The 25,320-nt window shown below is 41.5% G+C and overlaps 3 protein-coding genes across 3 annotated transcripts in view; 2 read left to right on the top strand and 1 right to left on the bottom strand.

Moving 5' to 3' along the window:
- LOC115015000 (slit homolog 3 protein-like) overlaps positions 1-25,320 on the bottom strand; it is a 146,476-nt gene that overhangs the window by 40,749 nt on the left and 80,407 nt on the right. The window lies entirely within an intron of this gene.
- On the top strand, positions 1,624-3,671 carry LOC115014439 (uncharacterized). The gene is made up of 10 exons (XM_029441276.1): positions 1,624-1,700; positions 1,783-1,967; positions 2,045-2,148; positions 2,220-2,311; positions 2,384-2,564; positions 2,637-2,742; positions 2,823-2,911; positions 3,125-3,216; positions 3,301-3,413; positions 3,497-3,671. Exons 1-10 carry the CDS (start codon positions 1,634-1,636, stop codon positions 3,527-3,529), a joined length of 1,062 nt encoding a protein of 353 aa, XP_029297136.1. The 5' UTR covers positions 1,624-1,633; the 3' UTR covers positions 3,530-3,671.
- LOC115014438 (zona pellucida sperm-binding protein 3-like) lies at positions 5,342-7,399 on the top strand. Its single transcript, XM_029441275.1, has 10 exons — positions 5,342-5,501; positions 5,584-5,768; positions 5,844-5,947; positions 6,027-6,118; positions 6,191-6,371; positions 6,444-6,549; positions 6,630-6,718; positions 6,853-6,944; positions 7,029-7,141; positions 7,225-7,399. Exons 1-10 carry the CDS (start codon positions 5,435-5,437, stop codon positions 7,255-7,257), a joined length of 1,062 nt encoding a protein of 353 aa, XP_029297135.1. The 5' UTR covers positions 5,342-5,434; the 3' UTR covers positions 7,258-7,399.

The following is a 25,320-nucleotide window of genomic DNA, read 5'->3' as shown; positions in this document are numbered from 1 at the left end:
TCTACTTGGACCAAAGGGGGGGGGGGGGGGGCATTACCACAACAAAATTATTGCAGGAAAAAGAAAAAATCATCAAAACCAGCTAATCTTATGGATAAAAGGCTTCAACAAAAGTGATCTACAAAATCAACAGATGTGTCTGAACTAAGGTTACCATGTGTTGCATTGGTCTTGACACCTTTATGGGCCACATATGGCCACAGAGACATACCAGAGCAGAGGCGTAGCAGCCCAAAAACCACGTCCAGCAGCATCAACATAACCACTAATCACCTCAAGCCTTGGACACTTAACTTGCACAACCAAATACATAAGCATATAAAAAACACCTTGTTATTAACCGATGTGCAAAGTTTCCCAACGGAGATATGGTTTTAAACAATGATGAAAGTCACGCATCGATATACCTGATCAGTTAATAAATATGGCAGCAGTAAGCTGACAGGATTGTCTTTCATTGTTTTCAAGATTTCACTTCTTTCTGATGCACCTGTCCCACATTCAGGTGTACAGACATGTTTCTAAATATTTAAGGGAAATTCTACTTTTCCCCCATATTTATATATGAATTTAGTAAAAGTGGTGTTATTGATACGCAGTGATGCAGCTGTGAGTCGCAAATATTTAGCAAACGTGCACATTGTGCATTTAACATCTTGTTCTTTGGCTGCCATCTCTAAAATCCCAGATGCTCCAAGACGCACCAAGTACCTTTGACAAAGAAGTAAAGCGACAAAAAGCACACTATGATGGATTACGTTTCTAACATTATTATACTGAACTAACTGAAACCAACAGCTGCCTGGAAGGTAGAAAATCAATGTAAAAAGGCATTGGCATGATTCTAAAAGTGGTCAGAAAGAAAAATGAACCTCTCGTCTGTCCTAAAAGTAAATTATTCTGTGTGGCTTTCAGGTACCGATTAATATTAATGCACCGATCCCTGCTCTCAGCTACTGATGGTTTCACTCTTCTGCTGCTACCCCCACATATGAACATGCACCTGGCCAGCATGAATGACACCTGTGAGACATAAGGTCCATAGCGGTAGTGAAGGTCAGGTTACCATGTGTTGTACGTCGGCCCTGACACCTTAGCACAGTGGTGTCAAACTCATTTTAGTTCAGGGGCCACATACAGCACAATTTGATCTCAAGTGGGCCGGACCAGTAACATCAGAACATAATAACCTGTAAATAACGGCAACTCCAAATGTTTTCCTTAATTTTAGTGCAATAAAGTTCATATTTAATATTTTTAGAAAACATGAAGAACCTGAAATGTCTTAAAAGGTGCAATTTCAACAATATTATGCCTCAGTTTATCATTTATACATGTGCATTACAACTTACAGATCACAGTGTATCACAGTGTATCTACAAAGGCACAAATTCTTACACTTTGCGAAGTCATCAAGCGGGCCAGCTAGGACCCTCTGGCCAGGCCGGACCGCATGTTTGGCACCCCCGCCCTAGACTATATATGAAATTGTGAGTAAGTGTAAAAACGCCCCCTTATTAGTAGACAATGAGCAAATGCTGCCATGCTCTCACACCGGTGTTGGTCGTTCAGCTAATTAGACGGGAAGGCTACAAATAGTGAAACAGCCATTAGGAATTCAAATCATTCAGTCATGGTGACTCAATGCAACCTCTGTGTGGCAATCCTCGCTATTGTTGCAACAGCTGTTGCTTATGCAGGTAATATTTTCACTTGTTTGTAGAAATGTCATGTTTTAAAGTGTTTGGTGAACAGTGACGTATCATGATGATTTATTTGCAGATATCAAAGTAGTCTGTGGGAAAGGCTCAATAAATATCACGTGGAAGATCAGTGCAGAGTTGGTGCCACATGCATCTCGGCTCTTCCTTGGAAACTGCAAGGCCTCTCGGTTGACTTTTCTGCCCAGTGGAGAAGGAGCAGTACAGTTCAACAACAAGTTAACTGACTGCAAATTTAAGAGAGTGGTAATGTCAATGCTATTTGACTAAAATACTTTTCTGGCCTCTTTTAGTGAGTGTACTAAGCAGTTTTCTTTCTACAGACGAAAGGGAAACGTCTCATCTACCGAAATGAACTAACTTTCAGGTCACACCAGAGGTCAAAGCCTGCTACTCTTGTGTATCCCATCGAGTGTGTTTATAAAAGGTAGGTGTATCTTTTTGAATGAAATTCCAGTTTGAAGCTGAACTGAGATGAATTATTCCATTATGTTTCAGACCTGCAGGGTGGGTTCCTTCTTTCCTGAACCCTGGGTCTGGTATTTCTGAAGGCAAAAGTGGGCTAGAGTTCCACATGGCACTCCTCAATGGTGAGTTCTCACACTACCAGATACAACTTACTCAAAGACTCATTCTAAGCCTTTTTAACTTTCCCCAAACAGATCAATTAACAGGTGTAGCAAAGACAAATGTCATCCCCCTGGGCTCGTTCATGCCAATATGGGCGGCGGTCGAGCAGAAGTCCCATCAGCCCTTGCTGCTGCTCATAGAGGAATGTGTGGCAGCCACTACGCAAGAGCTGCAGCCCGGCAGCCAGGTTTACCCCATCATTGGCAATAAGGGGTAAGATTCAAACCCTGACTTTCAATTGTTTCTGGAATTAAAGTCTGATTGCTAATGTGAATTTCTTTTAAGGTGTCTTTTGGAAAGCACGAGGGGGAAATCTGTGTTCCTCCCTAGGTACCACTCGTCTTCAGTCGTCGTCTTCCTGCAGTCCTTCAAGTTTGGTCTCGGAGAGGAGGTGAGAAGATAAATGAAACTGCTCTCAGGAATCATTTGTGCACAGCAGCAATTTCTGACCATGTTTCATGTGCTCCCCAGGTGTACATTCACTGTAAACTGGTTGCATGGGATCCTGAAGTTCTTGATGAAGGCAAGAAGGCCTGCCACTACGTAAAGGAAAATGAGAGGTAGTGACAGATTAAGGGTTTAATATTTTGGGGAAATATGTTTGCCAGGAGGAAGCTGAGTTTAACATGAAACAATTAAAAATGCAACTAGAAGGCGGATAAACTCATATAACTGATTTAAAATGTTCTCTATTACTGTCAAATGTATTTGTGTATATGGAAGTGTTTCATCAACGCTGTGCTGATAATAATCTACGCTTGCTTCTTTCTCAGATGGGAACTACTGGACGACCCCTCCCAGAGCGCCATCTGCAGCTGCTGTTCTTCAACCTGCTTGTCCCGCTCCAAAAGAGGAGTTGAACTCGGTATCACTGTTCTAATTTGGATGTTTGTTTTTTTAGATTGTGCTTTTACCTACATGACTTATCTCATTTATTTTTGTTTGTCAGAACCCCACGGCTTCACTCCCAATTCAGTGTTGGGACCCCTTATCATAATGGATTTGTCTCACCCAAACGCCCACAATGCATCGGTGATGTCTGTTACTGGAGCTGACTCTCAGGTGTAATGATTAGCATTAAGTTCAAAGTCTTTCGCCTAAACACTTTCCATAATGACTAAAAGTTTTCAACATTTTCTCCACAGGAAGCCCAGACTTCACAGATTGAGACTCCATGATCCTGCACAACAGAAGGGCCTTTAACAGACGACCTCAGCCTCGTTACCTACAAGCTTTGCACCATCTCAGTTTGCAGATTAATTTGTCTAATGTCTTACATTAATTTTAAACTCTGTACAAATAAACTTCGTTTAAACTCCATTTGAGATTCTCCTTGCATTGTTTGTGTTTTTTTTTTTTTTTGTCTTGATCATCACAATTACAGGAAAAGATGATAACACTTGTATTCAGAGTTTATATTTGAAGCCAAGTCTCATGAGCGTTATCTGAGCTGTTATCTGCTACATTATTGCCTGATGTCCATGCTGTTAATCTCTCAGCCGGTCAACTCATTTTCTGGTTTATCACTTGAATTTTACAATTAAGCTGTTTACAAGGGAACTGACTCCTAATAAACCAACTTTTGTCTCTGCAAAGCTAGACTTATATTTTTTTTACCTTCAATAATGTGGCCTTCAGGTCCACAGACCCATCTTTGAGTCATGTGAGTTTGAGGCTCTAGCCCAGGGGTGTCGAACTCATTTTAGTTCAGGGGCCACATACAGCACAATTTAATCTCAAGTGGGCCGGACCAGTAGCATCAGAGCATAATAACCTATAACGGCAAAAGTACATTTTGAAGGTTCAAATTTAATCTTTAGACAACATGAACAACCTGAAATATCTTAAAAGGTGCAATTTCAACAATATTATGCCTCAGTTTATCATTTACACATGTGCATTACAATTTACAGTTCAGTGTATCTACAAAGGCACAAAAACAATTGTCACAGGTATCTGCAACAGTATTTTACTTTATGTTCAAAACAACGAATTCTTACACTTTGCAAAGTTGTCCCGTGGGCCGGATTGTAATGATGGCAGTGTGATACTGAAGCTTCGATACGTGCTTCAAACTCTGGACTACAATTACATAGAAGCTTGCTTCAAATCACGTGACATATGACGTCTGAAGCAATAACTGCTTCATTTGCTGAATGAATAACCGGACTGGTTCGCGGTCCAATCAGGTGATTCGCTGCCAGTGCCTCGTCTCGATACTGACAGGTTGACACCGTTTTGAATTTGAGCACCTCAACACTTTATAACCGCTGTAAACAATGCACAATTTGTGGGTTGTTGTCGTAGTATGCGGTATTGCATCTGTGTTTGATCATTATGGAGCCAGCCAACTAGCGAAACAATTTGTATGCACGCCAGCATCATCTATTGCTTGTGTGCAAGTAAAGAAACCAGATCTAAATCTGTTAAAATAATAATTTACATCCCACATAAAAGTGCACAGTCCCAGTGGCACAGCTCGTAGAGCAGGTGTTCCCTCAATTAAAGGCTTGCCGCATGAGCCCGGGGTTCAATTCCGACCAGTGGTCATCAATTGAGTTTCATTTCCCTTATCTCTATCCAATCTTAAATTGTACTATAATGTAAAGCCCAATGAGCCCACAGTTTCCCCCAGCACTCTCTTCTCAATAACACATACACACAATCTTCAATCTTTATTTTTAAATATAACATGATATTCAGTCTTAGACGTGTGCGTCAAATAATTTTCAAGGCAAAGATACTTTAAATCCACTGCAGCCTTGCACTTCGCCAGTAGAGGTCACTGTACCTGAAGCTTCGAGAAATGAACCCATTTTCGAAACAATTGGTTGAAGTGGTCCAGTGCGTCACAAAAGCTTAATTTGTCCATCACTACCGGATTGGACCCTCTGGCCGGACCGCATGTTTGGCACCCCTGCCCTACACTATATCTGAAATTGTGAGTAAGTGTAAAAACGCCCCCTTATTAGTAGACTATGAGCAAATGCTGCCATGCTCTCACACCGGTGTTGATCGTTCAGCTAATTAGACGGGAAGGCTACAAATAGTGAAACAGCCATTGGAATTCAAATCATTCAGTCATGGTGACTCAATGCAACCTCTGTGTGGCAATCCTCGCTATTGTTGCAACAGCTGTTGCTTATGCAGGTAATATTTTCACTTGTTTGTAGAAATGTCATGTTTTAAAGTGTTTGGTGAACAGTGACGTATCATGATGATTTATTTGCAGATATCAAAGTAGTCTGTGGGAAAGGCTCAATAAATATCACGTGGAAGATCAGTGCAGAGTTGGTGCCACATGCATCTCGGCTCTTCCTTGGAAACTGCAAGGCCTCTCGGTTGACTGTTCTGCCCAGTGGAGAAGGAGCAGTACAGTTCAAAAACCAGTTAACTGACTGCAAATTTAAGAGAGTGGTAATGTCAATGCTATTTGACTAATACTTTTCTGGCCTCTTTTAGTGAGTGTACTAAGCAGTTTTCTTTCTACAGACGAAAGGGAAACGTCTCATCTACCGAAATGAACTAACTTTCAGGCCACACCAGAGGTCAAAGCCTGCTACTCTTGTGTATCCCATCGAATGTGTTTATAAAAGGTAGGTGTGTCTCTTTGAATGACATTCCAGTTTGACTTTCCAGCTGAACTATTAGATAAATTATTCCATTATGTTTCAGACCTGAAGGGTGGGTTCCTTCTTCCCAGAACCCTGGGTCTAGTATTTCTGAAGGCAAAGGCGGGCTAGAGTTCCACATGATACTCCTCAATGGTGAGTTCTCACACTACCAGATACAACTTACTCAAAGACTCATTCTAAGCCTTTTTTACTTTCCCCAAACAGATCAATTAACAGGTGTAGCAAAGACAAATGTCATCCCCCTGGGCTCGTTCATGCCAATATGGGCGGCGGTCGAGCAGAAGTCCCATCAGCCCTTGCTGCTGCTCATAGAGGAATGTGTGGCAGCCACTACGCAAGAGCTGCAGCCCGGCAGCCAGGTTTACCCCATCATTGGCAATAAGGGGTAAGATTCAAACCCTGACTTTCAATTGTTTCTGGAATTAAAGTCTGATTGCTAATGTGAATTTCTTTTAAGGTGTCTTTTGGAAAGCACAAGGGGGAGATCTGTGTTCCTCCCTAGGTACCACTCATCTTCAATCGTTGTCTACCTGCAGTCCTTCAAGTTTGGTCTCGGAGAGGAGGTGAGAAGATAAATGAAACTGCTCTCAGGAATCATTTGTGCACAGCAGCAATTTCTGACCATGTTTCATGTGCTCCCCAGGTGTACATTCACTGTAAACTGGTTGCATGGGATCCTGAAGTTCTTGATGAAGGCAAGAAGGCCTGCCACTACGTAAAGGAAAATGAGAGGTAGTGACAGAATAAGGTTTTAATATGTTTGCCAGGAGGAAGCTGGTTTATGTTCTATATTACGATCAAATGTATATGAAAGTGCTTCATCAATGCTATGCTGATGTAGTAATCTACGCTTGCTTCTTTCTCAGATGGGAACTACTGGACGACCCTTCCCAGAGCTCCATCTGCAGCTGCTGTTCTTCAACCTGCTTGTCCCGCACCAAAAGAGGAGTTGAACTCGGTATCACTGTTCTAATTTGGATGGATGTTTTTTTAGATTGTGCTTTTACCTACATGACTTATCTCATTTATTTTTGTTTGTCAGAACCCCACGGCTTCACTCCCAATTCAGTGTTGGGACCCCTTATCATAATGGATTTGTCTCACCCAAACGCCCACAATGCATCGGTGATGTCTGTTACTGGAGCTGACTCTCAGGTGTAATGATTAGCATTAAGTTCAAAGTCTTTCGCCTAAACACTTTCCATAATGACTAAAAGTTTTCAACATTTTCTCCACAGGAAGCCCAGACTTCACAGATTGAGACTCCATGATCCTGCACAACAGAAGGGCCTTTAACAGACGACCTCAGCCTCGTTACCTACAAGCTTTGCACCATCTCAGTTTGCAGATTAATTTGTCTAATGTCGTACATTCATTTTAAACTCTGTACAAATAAACTTTACGTAAACTCTATTTGAGATTCTCTTTTCAGTGTTTTTTTTCTTTTAGTCTTGAGCATCACAATTCCAAGAAAATATGATAACACTTGTATTTGGAGTTTATATTTGAAGCCAAGTCTCATGAGTGTTATCTGACCTGTAATCTGCTATATTATTGCCTGATGTCCATGCTGTCAATCTCTCAGCCGGTCAACTCATTTTATGGTTTATCACTTGAATTTTACAATTTAGCTGTTTCAAGGGAACTGACTCTAATGTGGCCTTCAGGTCCACAGACCCATCTTGAGTCCGGTGAGTTTGAGGATCTAGCCCAGGGCTGTCAAACTCATTTTAGTTCAGGGGCCACATGCAGCACAGTTTGATCTCAAGTGGGCCGGACCAGTAAAATCACAGCATAATGTAAACTCCACATTGTTTTGGTGCAAAAAAGTACAAGTACATTCTGAAATGTTCAAATTTAATCTTTTTACAAAACGTGAACGTGAAATTTCTTATTGGTTGGTCTTATGGTTTAATTTCAGCAATTTTGTGCCTCAGTTTATCATTTACACATGTGCATTACAACTTACAGATCAGTGTATCTACAAAGGCACAACATTTCATCACAGGCATCTGGAACAGTATTTTACTTTATGATCAAAACAACAATTCGTACACTTTGCAAAGTCATCCCGCGGGCCGGATTGGACCCTGTGGTGGGACGTTTTTGGCCCCCAGGCCGCATGTTTGACACCCCTGTTTTAGCAGGACCCACACGGGGCTTGTATAGAGTCATACAGATTGACGCTGAAGTACAGTAGTTTTCACAGCTAGCCAGGGCTCACGCATATGGAAGTCATATGGAGAGAGAAGCCGTTAAAATAGCAGGGGGGAACCTGTGCATGTGTGTGTACGTGTTGAGAGGGAGTGCATGGGTATCGGTTTGTACGTGTGAGAATGCTTGTGGTTTGATTGAGAGTGCGTCTTGATGTTTCTCTGGACGACAGGATAAAGCTACAGGTCTTTCATCTATGAGTGAAGTTAGGGGGCAACGTGGCGAACAATTCAGGCAAGGAGATGACAGGACCCCATTCTTTTCTTTTTTTTTAACTCCCGACCCCCTCCTCGCTACACACATTTTCTCCCTCTCTTCTGTTTGTCCATCCATCTTATTTCCTTTTCATCTCGGCCTCACTTCTTCCTTCTTCCACCCTTTTTGTGTCACTTTTTCATCTTCTCACATTGCCCCGTCTCTACATAACTCCTCTTTTTATTTCATGTGAACTCCTGCTCTACAACGGATAGACAAGAAACACTGTAGTGTGTGTGTACGTGTGTGTTATTCCTCTGTCTGTGGTCTCAAAATGGTAGCCAGCCAATGGCTCCAAGATGTACTCTACTGATGATGCTGATCTCTCATCTCACTACCACAAATTCTCCTGACAGAAAATTCTGATCTCATCAAGACCACCATGCGAGTCTGTGCGTGTTTGTCTGTTCGAGAAAATAAGTGTTTGTGTGTGTGTGTGTGTGTGAGAAAAAAGACAATGACTAAGATGAAGTCAGAGTAGTGTTGTGTTGTTTGTGGTGGAGCTCTGATAATGATTGTAAATGGTGGTTTGCCCAGATGGCACTTACTGTCTGTCACTATCACTGTCTCTCTCTCTCTCTCTCTCTTTTGCTCACGCTTCCTTACGACTTTTTCCATTTCAAGTCAGGTGAAGGAGGTAAATGACAAAGCACTCATTTCCAGGCTAGGCAATGTCAAGTTGAGGGAGTCCATAGAGTTAAAAGGTGGGGGTTAGCCTTTTATGTGTCTCCCAATTAACTCTGTGACCCTGTAAATTACCTAAAGTGTGAACAGGTGATATATTTTAGAGGGTCTTTGTGATACCAAGGTTATTTTAATCGAATCCACTGTTGGAATTCTAAAATAATTGTAGCCTTGGATATAATCAGAATAACCTCACATATACTGGGAGATTTATGACAAACCATCTCCGTCTCATCTAGTGCAGGCCGTAGGTTAACTGCCTGACCAGTCCATCATGGATAATATATCAATGCACACTTGCATCCGATGGCACCAAATGACAAGATGACTTGTATAAAAAATCCCACTCACATGCCAGATTTACACCATAGCTACATTTTCACATGTACTGTTTTAGTCGAATGGTAACATATGTTGAAGACATAAAAATGTTCTGTAAATACTGCACAAAGATTGTTTTTACTGGCTGCAGTGGACACCAGGCTCACACGGAGCCACTGTAGGTGTTCCATGTTTTGTTTCTTCCAGTCAAGAGGAATGGTTTTGGTTGACATGAATTAATGTTTCAAATATATTCACTTGGTGCCGTGCAGAAGTCAAAAACATCTGGACAAATGCAGTAGAATATTAGGTCCAAAATTCATAAAGTGGGACTTTTACGATGGCTGCCACTGTGATTTCCAATATGCCCAGTCGCTCTTCAATCTGTAAAAGGGATCAGGCATCCATATTGATTGGTTCTGTAATGTCAGCGACATTGTGACTTTGACGCTTTAATGATCGTAGAGCATGAAATACTACAGAGCATCAGGTAACTTCGTTTCTTAAACATTGTGGGTTGATGCTCATCGTGTACAAACGGACCTTGACAAAAGCTCAATAACACAAAGTAGTCATTAACTCTTCCCTGATGTTTGAGTCTTTCTTTGCCCTTACCAATAACTCTTGGCTGGTATCCATGCTTTCTGCTATCATCCTATCATTGAACTCTAAAAGTATCTTTGTGTTCACATTATCCAATTAAGTCAGGGTCAATCTACCTTCCCTCTGACTCATCCACTTGAAACATTGAAATGTGCGAAGGCTGCTCTGGGACTGACTGCGAGCTGTGAATGTAAAACCATGTTCATTAAACACCATATTCAGATCTTATTTAAAAAAAGGTTTAACACAGGCGGGGATGTAGGGTCAGTGATTGTCTTACATCTTTGGTGACAGTTTAATTAGTTTCCCACTGAGTTCAAAATAAGATTGTTACGTTGATGTTTTCCTTTTGGTTGCTATGTGAGTGTCTAAAAACGCAATTTTTTAAACAAATGTTTATTTTTAAGAGGTTTAAAATATGAACAAATAGAACTGTTCCCAGGTCTGCCTCGGTGCTTACACACACTCAAACACACACACGCACATGCACACACACACACACACACACACACACACACACACACACACACACACACACACACACACACACACACACACACACACACACGTCTTTCTTTTGATAAGACTCAGACATGTTTTATGTTTGTCCAGCTCCATCAAATTGTCCCATTCCTTCACAAACTTTCCAAGACATGTTTTCTTTTTGACTCCGCATGATAAACACATAATAATAGCTACACGTTGTCAGTGTCAAACAGAAACCACACGTCTCCAATTTCAGGATTTTCTTTTTTGTAATTGATACCTGCTGTGGCTCTAATAGTATGAAGAAAACACTTAGAAAGCCAAAGCACTGAAAACGCACTGCAACTACAGCTAATATATACATAAATAAATTAACTGGATTTCTACGATTACAGATTGTATGATCATGTGGCGAACTAAAGGGTCGATTAAGTCATAGCAAGCAGTGTAATGTCTACAAATGATGAGCATGATACGCTTCAGTGTACTCAATGTTGTTCACACAGAAGTCTTGTGTTATCCACATGTTATATGTGTATAAAAAAATAACTGTAATTAAAGGCTTGAGAAACATTACCAGTAGTATTTACATTTTACTTTTCAAATAGTGTTAATGAATGGTATGTGCTTTTCAAACAAGTGCAGCCTATCTAATGCAAGATATTCAGCGTCGAAAGAAGAAAATATACATCCACAGAAGAAAAAAAAACATCTTCTGACTTTCAGACTTTTCTTGCTTCGGCACCGGTAATGAAGCGAGGTCGCAAAATGTTTCTAAACTGCAAGACTGCGACAAAGAAGCTACGGTTAAAGATGTCACATGGATAAAGATTTCTTAAAGAACCATTTAGTGTGAAGACTTTATCCTTTTTGCTTGTTTGAGAAGCGCATAGAAAGTGTGGAATAGCTGATGGAGGTGACGAGTGGTATTTGGAAGCAATCTTTGCTCTCTGGAGTCCAGAGGCTGTCTCTGTTTTGTGTCCATTGCTACACTGCTGCTATGGATACATATTTGAGGAGGAAATCTATGACACACATATGGTCATCTCATCTCTTGTTGCCAAAGCCTGAAAGACTGAAACGTCCATCAGTCAGCAGGTGTCCGCCTCGCATACACACACACACACACATTGATGCGGGCTCATGCAAAAGCAAACACACAAATACACACAATCAACAGACCCCTTCCGATCCCCCACTGTCCAGTTTCTGCAACACATCCATCTTCCTCAACTGTCAGTTAACCGTCAAAGAGCTTTTGAAAACACTCAGTCACACACACACACACACACACACACACACACACACAGAGACACACACATGTCTGAATACCCTCTCATACACAAACCCAAGCACTAAAACCCACACAGGCTCAAAAATACTCACATGCATAAAACTATGGGTCGAGGAGAATACAGTCACACATGCAAAAAAAAAACCCCATTCAGCAGTTCTGCCTGTATGAAGTATGCATGTGTGAGTGAGTGACTGATGTCTTGCCAACTTGTGTGTGCAGAAGGCAGCTCCAAAGTTGTGTATGGATGATAAACACTTCATGGTACACAGGCATCATATGGGCGCAAAAAAGCCGCTTATCCCTGCTTCACTCTCGCTCTCCAATGTGTCTCTCTTTGTCTCTCGCTCAATTTCTCAACCAGGTGTCGAAAAGGAACATAAAACATTTCTGTTCCACCATGCCACCGCTTTTGAGTAGAGACTCTGTGTGTGTGTGTGTGTGTGTGTCTGCGTGTGTGTGTGTGCATGGTGTTAATGACCCAGAGCCTTTCAGACGTTTTGATCCTCGCGTGCGTTTCTCCGTGTTTGCGACCACCTACAGTACGGCCGCTACGTAATGCTCCCTTCTCTCGCGGCCTCAGCTCACGGTAAACTCAAACAAGGTACTGCATCAATCATCTGACCGAGCCAGGGCAAATAATGAAAGTGGCAGTGCTCACCATCTTGCTCTTGTGTTTTTCTACCACATTTCACAGAGAACACGCGTCAATCAAACCAGTATGACGTCTTTTCCTCGACTATTCTGTTAACACGGTACAAAGTTTTTAGAAGGCTGCACTCTTTTTTTCTGTCTGTTGAGCCAACGCTGGTTTTTGTTTCATTCCAGCTGCGCAGTTTTTTCTTCTGTTTATTCCAAACAAACCATAAAAACATAACACGTAAAATGTCCCGTACAGACCAGCTAATAAGAAAATGAAAAGGCACAGAAACATTGGACATTGATACATAATGTCATGCCACAGACAACTGGAGAAAACCGAATTGCTGCTCTTTTAATTGGAAGTTCCTCAAGACTGGTGGAGCAGACGGACGGATGTATTGATATGCGAACAGGGAATTAAGGTGCAAGTTTGCTGGAATTGGTGCACCATGGGTGAGGTAATCAGGCCGAGCAGTTGCACTCGGATGAACCTTTTACAAAAAAATAGGGCCGTGCGTGAACACAGTGTTATTAATCTGATAGAAATTGTAAAAAAAAAATCATATTTCTGTCTTTGGACATACACTGTCTTGGTTGTGAACACACACAGTTTTATGGATCTGGCAACTGATGCTTGGACCACCACATGTAAAAGCTTGGACTGGCTTTAAGATTTGGCTCTTGTTAAGTCACATCAGATGTTGATGGTGAGTGGCAAAGCAGACATTTATTCTCACTACCATGTCGCAGATTATTACTTTAACGATTTCTTCCAGCAACCACAAAAAATCCACTCAAGCCAGGTCCCAACCGCAGACAACTGGAATCAAACTCTGCGAAACCAGTTTAAAGAATCACACTGGGAAGAGTGGCGTCTCCTCTCGTAGCATGTAGAATGTGTGGTGGTCACTTCAGCTTCACACACCGATGCACACACAGCACACACACACTAATTTACTGCGGTCTCATCCATGTGGGACCTTCCTACGTACAGCACTTCTGCAACAGTCCCCAGAGTAATCCATCACTGTGTGTGCCTCAGCATGCATGTGTGTGTGTGCGTGTGACAGTGTTAAATTACTGCTATGGCACATTGAGCCCTGGCCATTACTCCAGCAGGTGACACCTATTAAAGAGGTGGCGACACTGACATAGAGAGAGAGAGAAGCAGAGAAAGGGGGAGGAGAGGGAGAGACTGGGAATAGGAAGAAAGATGGAATATGCGACATAGAGGAAGGAAAATAAATCAGTGATAAGAGAAAGATGCATTTGTTGTGAGAGAATCAGAGAATAAAGAAAGAATGAAGTAAACAACACCGGGACGCAAATATGTAAATACTTGTAAACAACAATGTATGTTTAGAAGAAAGAGTGAATAAATAAAGTAGGAGAGGAGAGATAGGGATTGAAGAAACGAAGGCAGAAAACACAGAAAACCACCCACAGTTCTCAAGTATGAGCCAAGTAAGGTACACACACAGACACACACACACTCACACTCACACTCACACACACACACACACACACTATGAGCCAAGTAAGGTACACACACAGACACACACACACTCACACTCACACACATACACTATGAGCCAAGAAAGGTAGAAAAGTTAGAGAGGATTCAGACCTGGCTGACCTCCAGAAGATGTTATCAGCCCTTCCATCTGAAACTAAAATACTATGCCAAGAGCACAGACACACATATTCGCACACAGACACACACACACACACACACTCTGCAAAGCTCCAAGCTAAGAAAAAGCAGTAGATGCAAACGGATTTACTTTATCACAGTAAGAGGGTAATAAGGAATACGTACATGCGTGTAGAAACTGGTGATGTAATAACAGACTCATATTGTAATAACCTGCCTGTGATGTAATAAAATAGAATAAAAGAGATGAGAGTATTTTATATATTTTGTTATTTCTTAAGATTTGGTGACATTGACAAATGTAAAACTTTGACTTGAAGCGCAATAACAAAATAAAGTAATTCCACATTTCATGGACAGTTTGTAGTTGAAGGGGTTCATCAGTGCATTGACAGTGGTTTGTTTTCTACAGTCTGACTAATAAAAGTGGTAGTGTTGGGTGGGTGGAAAGCCAGTGAGAGATCATGTCCTGATTAATGTACTAAGGTTTCTAAACAGCCTCAGGATTTCTAAAGGAACTGTAGAGATGCAGAGAAGCTGTTTCTAGGTAACTGCAGCTTAAGCCAGTTTGTAAAGGACTCGACACGAACACGTTACAAAATCTGCAGTCCAGTTCATAAGACCAGACGCTGACTGGTTAAGCAGGTGGTAGTGGGAGTATGTTTGTGTGTGTGTGTGGGGAGACTTGAGAAAAGCTGTTTGGATTGCAGGTGGCTACTGTGGCGCACACGCACGCACACACACTTCTTTACTTACACCCAAACTTTAACTACAAAGAGAGGAGCAGTGTGCAGAGAATGCTCAAGCACCCAAACACACACTTGTAGTTCCACATGAAACGTATAATCGAACAGAGCGATGAACACTTGTGCCATCACACCTTTTCTCTTTAGCGCGTGTAGCGTCCCTCCCAACGCACACACGCGCTCGTTAGTGTAAAGTCCCCGGGGCTCGTTAGCATAACAGCCCACCTTAACGAGGAGACGACACGTCTGGCTGAGCACACCTACGCCTGATCAGCTAAGAGGGTCTCTGAGGGACAGAGCCAGGGCTCCCGTACACCTCAACCTACACACACACACACACACACACACACACACACACACACACACACACACACACACACACACACACACAAACACGAAGGTGGATTATAAGCAAATGGCGTGACAGTAGACAGGGTGCATTGATTTTTTTGAACGCTTCCGCACTGAGGATGCTACTGTTAAACTGTGTGTGTGTGTGTGTGTGTGTGTGTGTGTGTGTGTGTGTGTGTGTGTGTGTGTGTGTGTGTGTGTGTGTGTGTGTGTTTGTGTGTGTGTGTGTGTGTGTGTGTGTGTGTGTGTGTGTGTGTGTAAGGGCGAGAGAGGCAGGGAAAGTGAAAGAAGAGAAAGAACAAAAGACTAATTAAATCCAATCATCATTCAGCTTAATCCTCAGAACTAATTAGCTGGCTGCATACCTGTTGTCACACTGTCACACTGTCACACACACACACACACACACACACACACACACACACACACAATCTCTTTTTGGTTGTTGTTGCCTTTTTTCCTGCCTGTCTTATCTATTAATACCTGTGCATTATATACGAGTTGTTTCCACAGCAGACATGTTGACGTGTTGCAGTAGGAAGCGCACAGGTGTCATTAAAAACACAATAATGAAGGTTCTGCTCTATTCAAGAGTCCCAGTAAGCCGTGACAGTCTGATAGCGAGCCAGCATGCACAACACCAGGACCCTAAAATTGGGAATTCGGCCATCATTAACATTATTATTTACACCTGTGCTTTTCCTACCGTGAAATGTCTTTTGTGGAAAAGGCCTGTTGGAAATGCATGAATAGAACCTGGAATGGAAACCTAAATATTCAAAGTTTGTACGATGATGAAAGCTGAAGGAAACAGATTTTTAAGTTGTTCAAATGTAGAAACCATTCATTTCATGCTGTCATTCAACGTTACACCCCCCTCCTCCCCCATTTTGACCAGAGAAGCCAAATCTAATTAAAAAAACAGGGGTGTCAGGGGTGTATGTAGATTTAATGTCTCCGGTTCACACCCAGACGTGGGCCCACGCAGCATGTCCCTTTATTCTCCATCACCACATGGCTGATAAAAAAGACGTAACTTAATTTATTAACGAGTCGATTCTGGATGCAGCAATGAAACACTCGTCATCATCAAGTTATTAGTGTTCAAGTGATGTTGTCACACCCTCTTGAATTCATTATATTCAGATAAAGGTTGTTAGCAGAAACAAGCGCTGATTGACTTTTTAATAAAACTTGCACAGCATATTAACTTAATTCTCTTTTATCCTGCCATCTTCACCCACAGGTCTGTGCGTCTCTCTGCCCACACGTCTGTCTGTCTGTCTGTCTGTCTGTCTGTCTGTCTGTCTGTCTTTCATGCATCCTCTCTGTCTGCACTTGTGTTAATGTGGTGTTATTTGCGGGACACGGAGCACTTTCATCTGGCCTGGCACAATGTTCACTCACAAGGACTTTATGATGTGTGAGGTTCAAAACTCAGTCAGACATGTTGTTGAGCGACCTCAGCTGTGGCAATCAAGAGCGTTTTGACTTAGTGAGAGAGCGAGAGAGGCTTGAACTGACACAGAAACATGGAATAAATACTAAGAAAGGCTGAATTTAACACCCTTTTCACTTTAATGAAGAAAACCCTTTAATCATGCTCAGACTATTAAATTCAGATCAAAATCCTGAACACTGCTGAGTTTTAATTGGAAGTTTATTCAAACTTTTAGACTGAATGACAAGATGTACTATTCCTGTACTGGTGTGTTGCTCCGTCCCGCTTCACTTGTCTTTTTGTCCATTTAATTGTGTCCCATCCGCCCCCTTTGTCCCCCATGTCCCTTCACTCTTTACCCACTGTAACTAAAATAAATGTTTTCTAAGTTGAAAGTTTTTACATGTGTTTCTTAGTGTTTATTTTAGGTCTGGTAACACGCTAGAAAAGGACTGTTATCATCTTTATGTCTCATTACTTCAGTGCTCTTTATGATTATAACTGTGTGCACCAGCCAATGACAATTTGACCTGTGAACCTCGAGTCTTCACTGAGCGTGACACATTGGAGCATAGAGCTTCTTTTATTGAATTTACAGCGTGGTTTCCAATAAATGGCAGATAAATGAAATTGATCCCCGTTGGCTTTCATAAAACAGGGGAATAACGCTGTTGTTTCAGAAATCAGCAAAACTAAGAGGAATTTTGGAAGCCGAGCAGTTCGGTAACACAATACGTGACACGCAGACAATGAGAAAACAAAGTTTCCTCCGACAGACTGTGTTATGATGGGAGGGAAAGCTGATGCGGAAAGAAGAATGAGAGAGAAGGACGAAAGACAGATAATCTTAAAATATTTATCATGGAAAATGTCAACGCAAGGCTTGAATACATAGAACAAGTGTTGCTCGGTTTTCCACTGACAAGCGGAATTACCGCGATGAAAAGAGAGAAACTGAGATGAATGGAGCAGAGGAAACACACGGCGATCCAGCAGAGCTGTTGAAATATTATCCCTCCAACATGCTCATTCATTAAAATACAAATATATGCAAAATAAGGCATTTTGAGCTTCCACTACTTCATTACGTTACGGACGGTTTGAAGCATCACAGGTTTTGTATTACATATTCTCATTTCATTGTGCACTTGTTTTACATCATGCATAGAATTACTTTATGTGTTTTAATAACCCATGAAAACAGACTATGCTTCACTAGCACTGGATCCCTCAGCTGCTGTTTCAGGTTTTCTTTTTATGATGGCCATTTTGTTACAGCCATAACCTGGTTGAGAAAGTACTGATATTTAGTTAACTGGAGAGCATTAATCATCGTAGCGAGTAAGTAAGTAAGTCAGTGAGTAAGTGTTTATTCATTTGTGTTTTTAAGAGCTCATGTTTTTCACCATATTGTCTGATTTCCAGGGGGTTTTATAGGACTGCACAACTGTGTATGAACAGTAAAAATGTGCAGGCAAGATTTGTTTTATTTTAAATTGCGATGTATCTCACGATATGCACTTTTTTTTCCAATCCAAGAGAAGCAGGAAGCCTTAATGAAAAGAAAATGGCCGAGCTCCGTCCCATCTCGAACCCCAACTGGTACATTTTTGATTGACAATGTTTTTATTTTATTTTATTTGTTTTTAACAACGCTGGTTTTGTTTCGCTGCTTCTTCATCAGTGTTTCTATAAGCCTGTCGCTCACCATTTTGTCGTTTTCTAAATGAGTTATTGCTCCCATTATTTTACCCAGAATGCACTGTAAAAATGTCTTCAAAAGTAAATAACGCTGATATCATATGTATTTATAATATTACGTGTCATATTATGTGAATCTGATTGATATGAAGAAGAGAGGGCGACACGAAAAGAAAAAAGAGAGAAAACGTAATGAAAAACAAGCCTCCTGACATTCAGATCCAAATAAAAAGGAAAGCCACCCTGACACACATAAAACTGACAAAGAAATCAGTATGATGTCTCGTCCTTCTGCCAACAATCAAGCACACGTCACCTTGATCCAATCATTTTTATTTAACTTCAAATCCCTCGTAGACTGCAGGAATCCGCAGCGAGTTCACTTGAAATCCCCCGGCTCTTCTCCCTTTTGTGTTTTTATTCCTCCTTTTATCTTTTATGTCGTTTTTCCTCTTTCTGTGTCTCATTTCCTTTCGCTATAATTTAGAAGCGGTGTGGGGAAGCTATCACTCTCTGTCGCTCTGTCCGCCTGCCTACCAATTTGTCCATCTGTTCGCCTTCCTCTCCCCACTTCTCGGTCGGTGTCTGCCTTTCAGGAAACTGTTGCAGCAAACTTTATGTTGTTCCCATAAAAAAATACCATCTGATGTTTGTGGTAAAAGCATCCGCGAAACACTTTTCTACGAAAGTTGCATATTAGGTCGGCAAGTGTGATTTCTCTTCTTTCTTTTTTTCGATGAACTTGCACAACAAATCGAGTTTATGGAATTTTACGAGTGTGTGTCATCAATTAATAGTTTTTATTGGTAATGAGAGAGACGGAAACCTGGGAAATATTGAGGGGGGAAAGAAAAGAATTATGAAAGGAGGGAAAAAGAACAAAGAAGGAGACACAGATTGTGGTTTAGGAAGAAAAGGGCACAGGCCACTCTGCATTCAGAGCTCATAATATGCTTTAAAGATGTGGTCATAAGAGAAGATGGATTTTACAACATCATATACTGTCCGGCATAAAGACGAATTCTCGCTGAGCTAACTCGATCGATTGCTTACACTCGAGAGAAATGCTGGCTTTAGAGCCTCGGTCTGTAACATATTAAACAACTGATACTTTGACAAATATTTCCATGAGTTCATGCAGATACACACACACAAACACACACTAAAATACCTACACATGTTCAGAGTGCAAGGAAGGTATGAGGAGAAAGACAAATCCCATAAATCCACACATCCAAACAAAGAAAAAAAAACGAAAAGTGAAGCATCGAAGGAACATGTCGTGTTTCAATTAATGCCGCCTTCTTTAGGGCTCACTGGAATTAGGCATTAGTATAATTGTGTTTCATATTTACATGTGGATTACATGAAGAGGCATTAACCAGGCTTATAGTGCTATAGCTTCGAAGAGAGAGAGAGAGAAAAGAAGAGACCGACAAAACAACACAGAGCAGCAGAGAAACAATAAAATATACTGAGAAACAGCAAGACGGAGAGGATCGTGTGGTTTTCCACGCAGGCTTACTGAGCAGACCAACACTAAAGCTTCTGCATCTGTTCACTGTTTAGTTCTCTTCAGGGTTTCAGCCACAATTAACAACCTGGAGTCCCTTTAAAGTGAATGTGATTGACTGCGCTGCAGACGCAACACTGCTGCATGCGTCCATTGCTTTCCATCTGCCGGGCGATGACGTAAAGCAAACCTAACACACCCTCATTGCTGTGTGACACCTGCCCCACCTGTAAACCCCCCCCCCCCCCACACACACACATATGAAAGAGGCTGGAAACACTAAAGCACAGCGCCACCTGGTGGAGACAAGAATTAAACACAGCCGCAGCTTCATCCAGGGATGCTGCAACACCTCACTGCCCCCCAAACCCCCCAAAAAACAATCCCAGAGGCTGTGCATTTATATTCATGCGTTGTTAGTTTGTTCTCACTGCTTGTCTGGGTACATAAAGACACACACACACACACAAAACACAAATGCAAATGCAGTTTTGTGGCAGGAAGTTGTAGCACAGGTTGGCTTGTCAGCTGTAGTTTGTCTTAATCAAGCGAAATAGCAAGAGCTTTTTTTATATATATATATATATATATATATATATAAATAACTTCTCAGCTCAGGATTCAATTCCAGGAGGTAAAGTGTTTGGCAACCATGACTTGGTTAAGTCATCAGTTTATGACATTAACCCTGTAGTTTCTAAAAAGGATTAATAACAATCTGAACCGCCTTGTTTGGGAAATTAAGATATTTTTTAAAGAGAAGTTCTTACAGAAATAGTCCAACAGCCAATACCACAAAGTAATTATTATTTTTCTTCATTAGACAAGGTTAAGAAACTAAGAACGAAAAAAACAAGGGAAGAGAAAAGAAGAAGAGCTAATTAAAACCAAGATGAGTCAAACTTTAGCTTCTCATTTGTTTTTGACAAAGATAACAACTCCTCCAGAAGTAGTGACACTTCTCCAGATGTGCCCTCAATGACTGCCACGCACAGATACACACACATATACAATAACTACACAAAAGGCTGCATGCATTCACACAAATACACACCCATGTAAACACACTGTGACCTTGACAACTAGGATGACTGTGTTTATCTGAAGCAGAGTCTGTTTCCTATCTGGCCTCTCCGTCCCCGTGGACACTTTCTCTCATCATGACCCAGACTGACACAAACACTCCCTCAAGACGACTCCACACGGGGAGTGTGTGTAGATCATGTCATCACCGCACACACTTCTGAACTCACCTCTTACTCTAAATTCAAGGTGAAACCTTTCGATGAATCAAGTTCTGAATACTGGTTTTAAATTGTATGTATTCTTATACAGTGTTTCTTCTCACTCAGTTATTTAAATGAGACTACACTTTTAATCTGTTACATCAGACATGTTGACTTGTTAAGGGACGTTTCTAAGAAATTTAACCACACATACCGCTATTTTTACTTTATAATAGCAAATTAATTCTAGCTAATTTTAAACATATTATTCAACTAAATAGATTTTTGTATTTATTGTGCTTTAGGACATTTTAAACTCGTATGATGATCTTAATTGAGGTGATTTTGTGTGCAAAAACTGCTTTTTCTGCTCACAATGAACTTATGTGTATTTACTTTCATTTAAAAGTTCACATCAGTCAAATAACCTTGAAGAAATTCGCAGCACTCTGAGTTCCATTAGGTATGTTAATAATAAAAGAAAGCATGTTATAGATAGGTTAGGTGTGTTAATAATAAACAGGCAAAAAAACCTCCCAGTGCAGGGCTTATATGGGCATGACAAAAACACAACTAACGTGTGTGGCATGACACTACATTGCCATCCTGCTGTAATCAAAGGAAGTGACTGTGCTAATATGTGAGTCCTGCTCTTCGTCAGGGAGGAAGCAACTGATTGGACCGCCATGGTAGAGGTGAGAGGAGGGAGGCAGCATCCCCGCCTGGTAACTATTCCAACAGCCATCAAACTGTCTCTATATAGACATATTACATACACACATCTTTGCACACACACGTAGAGAAACACAAAGGGAAATTAATGGGGTTCTGCTTTTCATCAAGATAAACCCCCCTTCCCTCTGGGTCTATCCATCAGCACCATGTTGTTTCTTTTTCTCAATCTCTGAGTTCTCTTCGTCTGCCTCTATCTCTTTCAATCCTCCCCTTCATAATGTATTAAAATAGCAGATAATTCTGACGGGGCCTTTTTAAATGGATCAGACACTGCGATGGCAGCAAAAAATGTGCCATGATTGACCGAAACACCAGGAAGTAATCAAATCAAAGCCCCCATCATGCTCCACTGATTACACCGTCTGACAATGTGGTTGAGAATCATTTAATTTATATTGTTCCCGTTGGAAACCTTTAGGCAGCTTGTCAGTGGGATGACAACATAGAGAGCCGAGGGGAAGCTGCGGTGGTGACACTGTAAATCCACACAATTAATACTGGGTTCCATGTGGTGACTTTTCATGGCAGCCGTGTGAGCTTTCAGTGCTTCTTATTTCCATCGTGGACAAACTGAGCTTTAATCAGGAGGGAAACTGTACCTGAAATATCAACGTAGCCATTTCTTAAAAAGGTGCAAATCGTGATTCAAGCTTAAACGAAGGGTCCAAATACTGCTAGTCCCACACTGAAATACAGGTGTAAATATGAATTAAACTAATGATGACATTTAATGTTGTTAAAGGTTTACTTATACCACTAATGTCTTTAAACAAAGCAGTACAACTGGCCTATTCTTTAAGTCCCATCATCTCAAGAGGACCCTAAATGGTTGTGTTTCAATAATAACAAAGAAAATCCAAAATATGTGTATGGTTTAATTTATACAGATTATTATGGGACATGTATAGTGTTTTGTAGTTTGGCTTGTCAGTGGAAAATAGATTGTAATGTATATTGCAGACAATGTTCTGGTGCTGACAGTATTACTCAACAGTATGGTATTTAGCTTGATTTTATTTGCTTTTTTTAACTAATACGACTTGCACTCCTATTTTACATTCCTACAGTGGTGAGTGTGTGTGTGTGTGTGTGTGTGTGTGTGTGTGTGTGTGTGTGTGTGTGTGTGTGTGTGTGTGTGGGAGAGCAGAAATAAAAAAACGGCTGTGTGTTTACATAACCTTATGCAGGTTGTGTGTGTCCACATCAAAAAGCATTAAAGTGCAAGGGCATATAGTATGAGCAGATAACTGTCTTTGTGTGTGTGTGTGATAGTGTGTGTTCATGTCGGTGTGTCAGGGTTGGCAGCAGTGGTACCATCTGTTTGTCATTATAATGTTGACAGAACTGTTGCCCAGGTTAATTACCATGGTAACAGGTTAATTACACCAATTAAACATTACTGGGCAAACTGGAGAAACTGGCTTCTCTCAACCCCGACACATGCCTGCACTACATGACTGTGTGTAGTAGCAGGTATATGACGAAAGACACCAAAGGGGTAGAAGAAAAGTATTATATCAGGAAGCTCCTATTAGAATGAATGGTAATGGTGATGAATGAATGGGACGTCTATGCGCAGAAGAAGGCCGCTGTGTTGCATCTGACAGCAACAGGAAGTGGACAGGAAGCTTCTGACAGCTGGAGGCGGGCTTTAGGGCTGACAGGCGGTTTGGTGGATGACCCACAGCGGACTGGAGGGGTTAGCGAGTGTCTCTCTGTGTGTGTGTGTGTGTGTGTGTCTGTGTGTGAGACTCGTGGGGATAATCCTGAGTAGGACCTCTTGCCGCGTGGCTCGTGGAGGGACAGGGCAAAGGGCCAAGTCTCACACACACACACACACACACATTGAGTCCAACTGATATTCCAGATTTTTCCTTACTCCCCACTGGACCTTCACACACATGATTAACTATGTTTAGGCGTGTGTGTGTGTGTGTGTGTGTGTGTGTGTGTGTGTGTGTGTGTGTGTGTGTGTGTGTGTGTGTGTGTGTGTGTGTGTGTCTACCTCCCAGTGCAGGACTATCAATCTGCATCAGTTGAATGTGGAAAAGCTAAACTTGATGGATTTATCTTTCATTCCAGCATGTCAGGGGGTCAGATTCTGCTGATGCTATTCATTGAGGGTTTAGATTGAATACACTCCGTTGCAAAACACAACACATCCAGTACATACACTTCCAGTTTGGAAAAGAAACACTTCCTAAAATCGCTTTGGTCGATATTTTAAAACCACTAATGCAACATTTCACGGGATCCTTTCTTTAAATGATTCTCAACTCTACAGGATAACAACAATCAGTGTTGTGTTAATGGTGCAAAGCAACTTTTAGAATGAAATGTTAATATTTTAGTTTTTGACTCCATCCTTGTTTCAAAATGTGGGAGCAGCTTTCACGCTCAATTTAAAGAAAGTCAAGGAAACTTGCTTGTGATTCATCGTCTAACGTTCCTGAAATATAATTGCTGTTTCAAACTGTTAACAGTAAATACGTAAAGGTCTTAAAGCACAGCAGCCACTAACATGTACTTTTCTAAATTGATTTATAATGTCTAATTGGATTTTCATGAGAGTTGGCCGGACATGACTCCATTTTTACAAGTGGTGGAAATATAATTTTAAGGTTACACTCTACATCTACTGTACAAAATGAATACGGTAGGTTTCCATATTGGCCAACATATAACCACACACACCCTAAAATGTTATTAGCCTCATTTCCAGAGCTTTCATCATCATGCTTTCAATATAAAATCAAAACAGTGTAAGTTACTACCATGAGTTACCATGGATTCAGACTGCAACATTTCAATATCTCAAATGTATCATTAAACAAGTCGCTGTTGCTCCACACATGCTCTCTAAAACCTTTCCTCTGTTGAGCCAGAAGGCAAAGCTCTCGATCTAATGGACGATCTTCGTTCCTACCCTCACCTATGGTCATGAAGGCTGGGTCATGACCGAAAGAACGAGATCACGGGTACAAGCGGCCAAAATGGGTTTTCTCAGACGGGTGTCGTCTCCCTTAGAGATAGGGGGAGAAGTTCAGCCATCTGTGAGAGACTCGGAGTAGAGCCGCTGCTCCTTTACGTTGAAAGGAGCCAGTTGAGGTGGTTCGGGCATCTAGTAAGGATGCCACCTGGGTGCCTCCCTAGGGAGGTGTTCCAGGCACGTCCAGCTGGGAGGAGACCCGGGGGAAGACCCAGGACTCGGTGGAGAGATTATATCTCCTCACTGGCCTGGGAACGCCTCGGGATCCCCCAGTCGGAGCTGGAGGATGTGGCCCGGAGCAGGGAAGTTTGGGGTTCCTTACTGGAGCTGCTGTCCCCGCGACCCGACACCAGATAAGCGGTAGACGATGGATGGATCAAATAAATGAAATACAAAGTTTCTCTCCTCTCTCTCCATCCATCCCTCCCTCTCACGACATCCCCTCAATCTTCCTACATCAAGTGGCAGCATGTTTATCA

This window comes from Cottoperca gobio, chromosome 10 (assembly GCF_900634415.1).
Source record: "Cottoperca gobio chromosome 10, fCotGob3.1, whole genome shotgun sequence".
In the NCBI taxonomy this organism is placed as follows: domain Eukaryota; kingdom Metazoa; phylum Chordata; class Actinopteri; order Perciformes; family Bovichtidae; genus Cottoperca; species Cottoperca gobio.
Note: the sequence above shows the minus strand (reverse complement) of the source record. Positions and strands in the feature narration are given on the sequence as shown.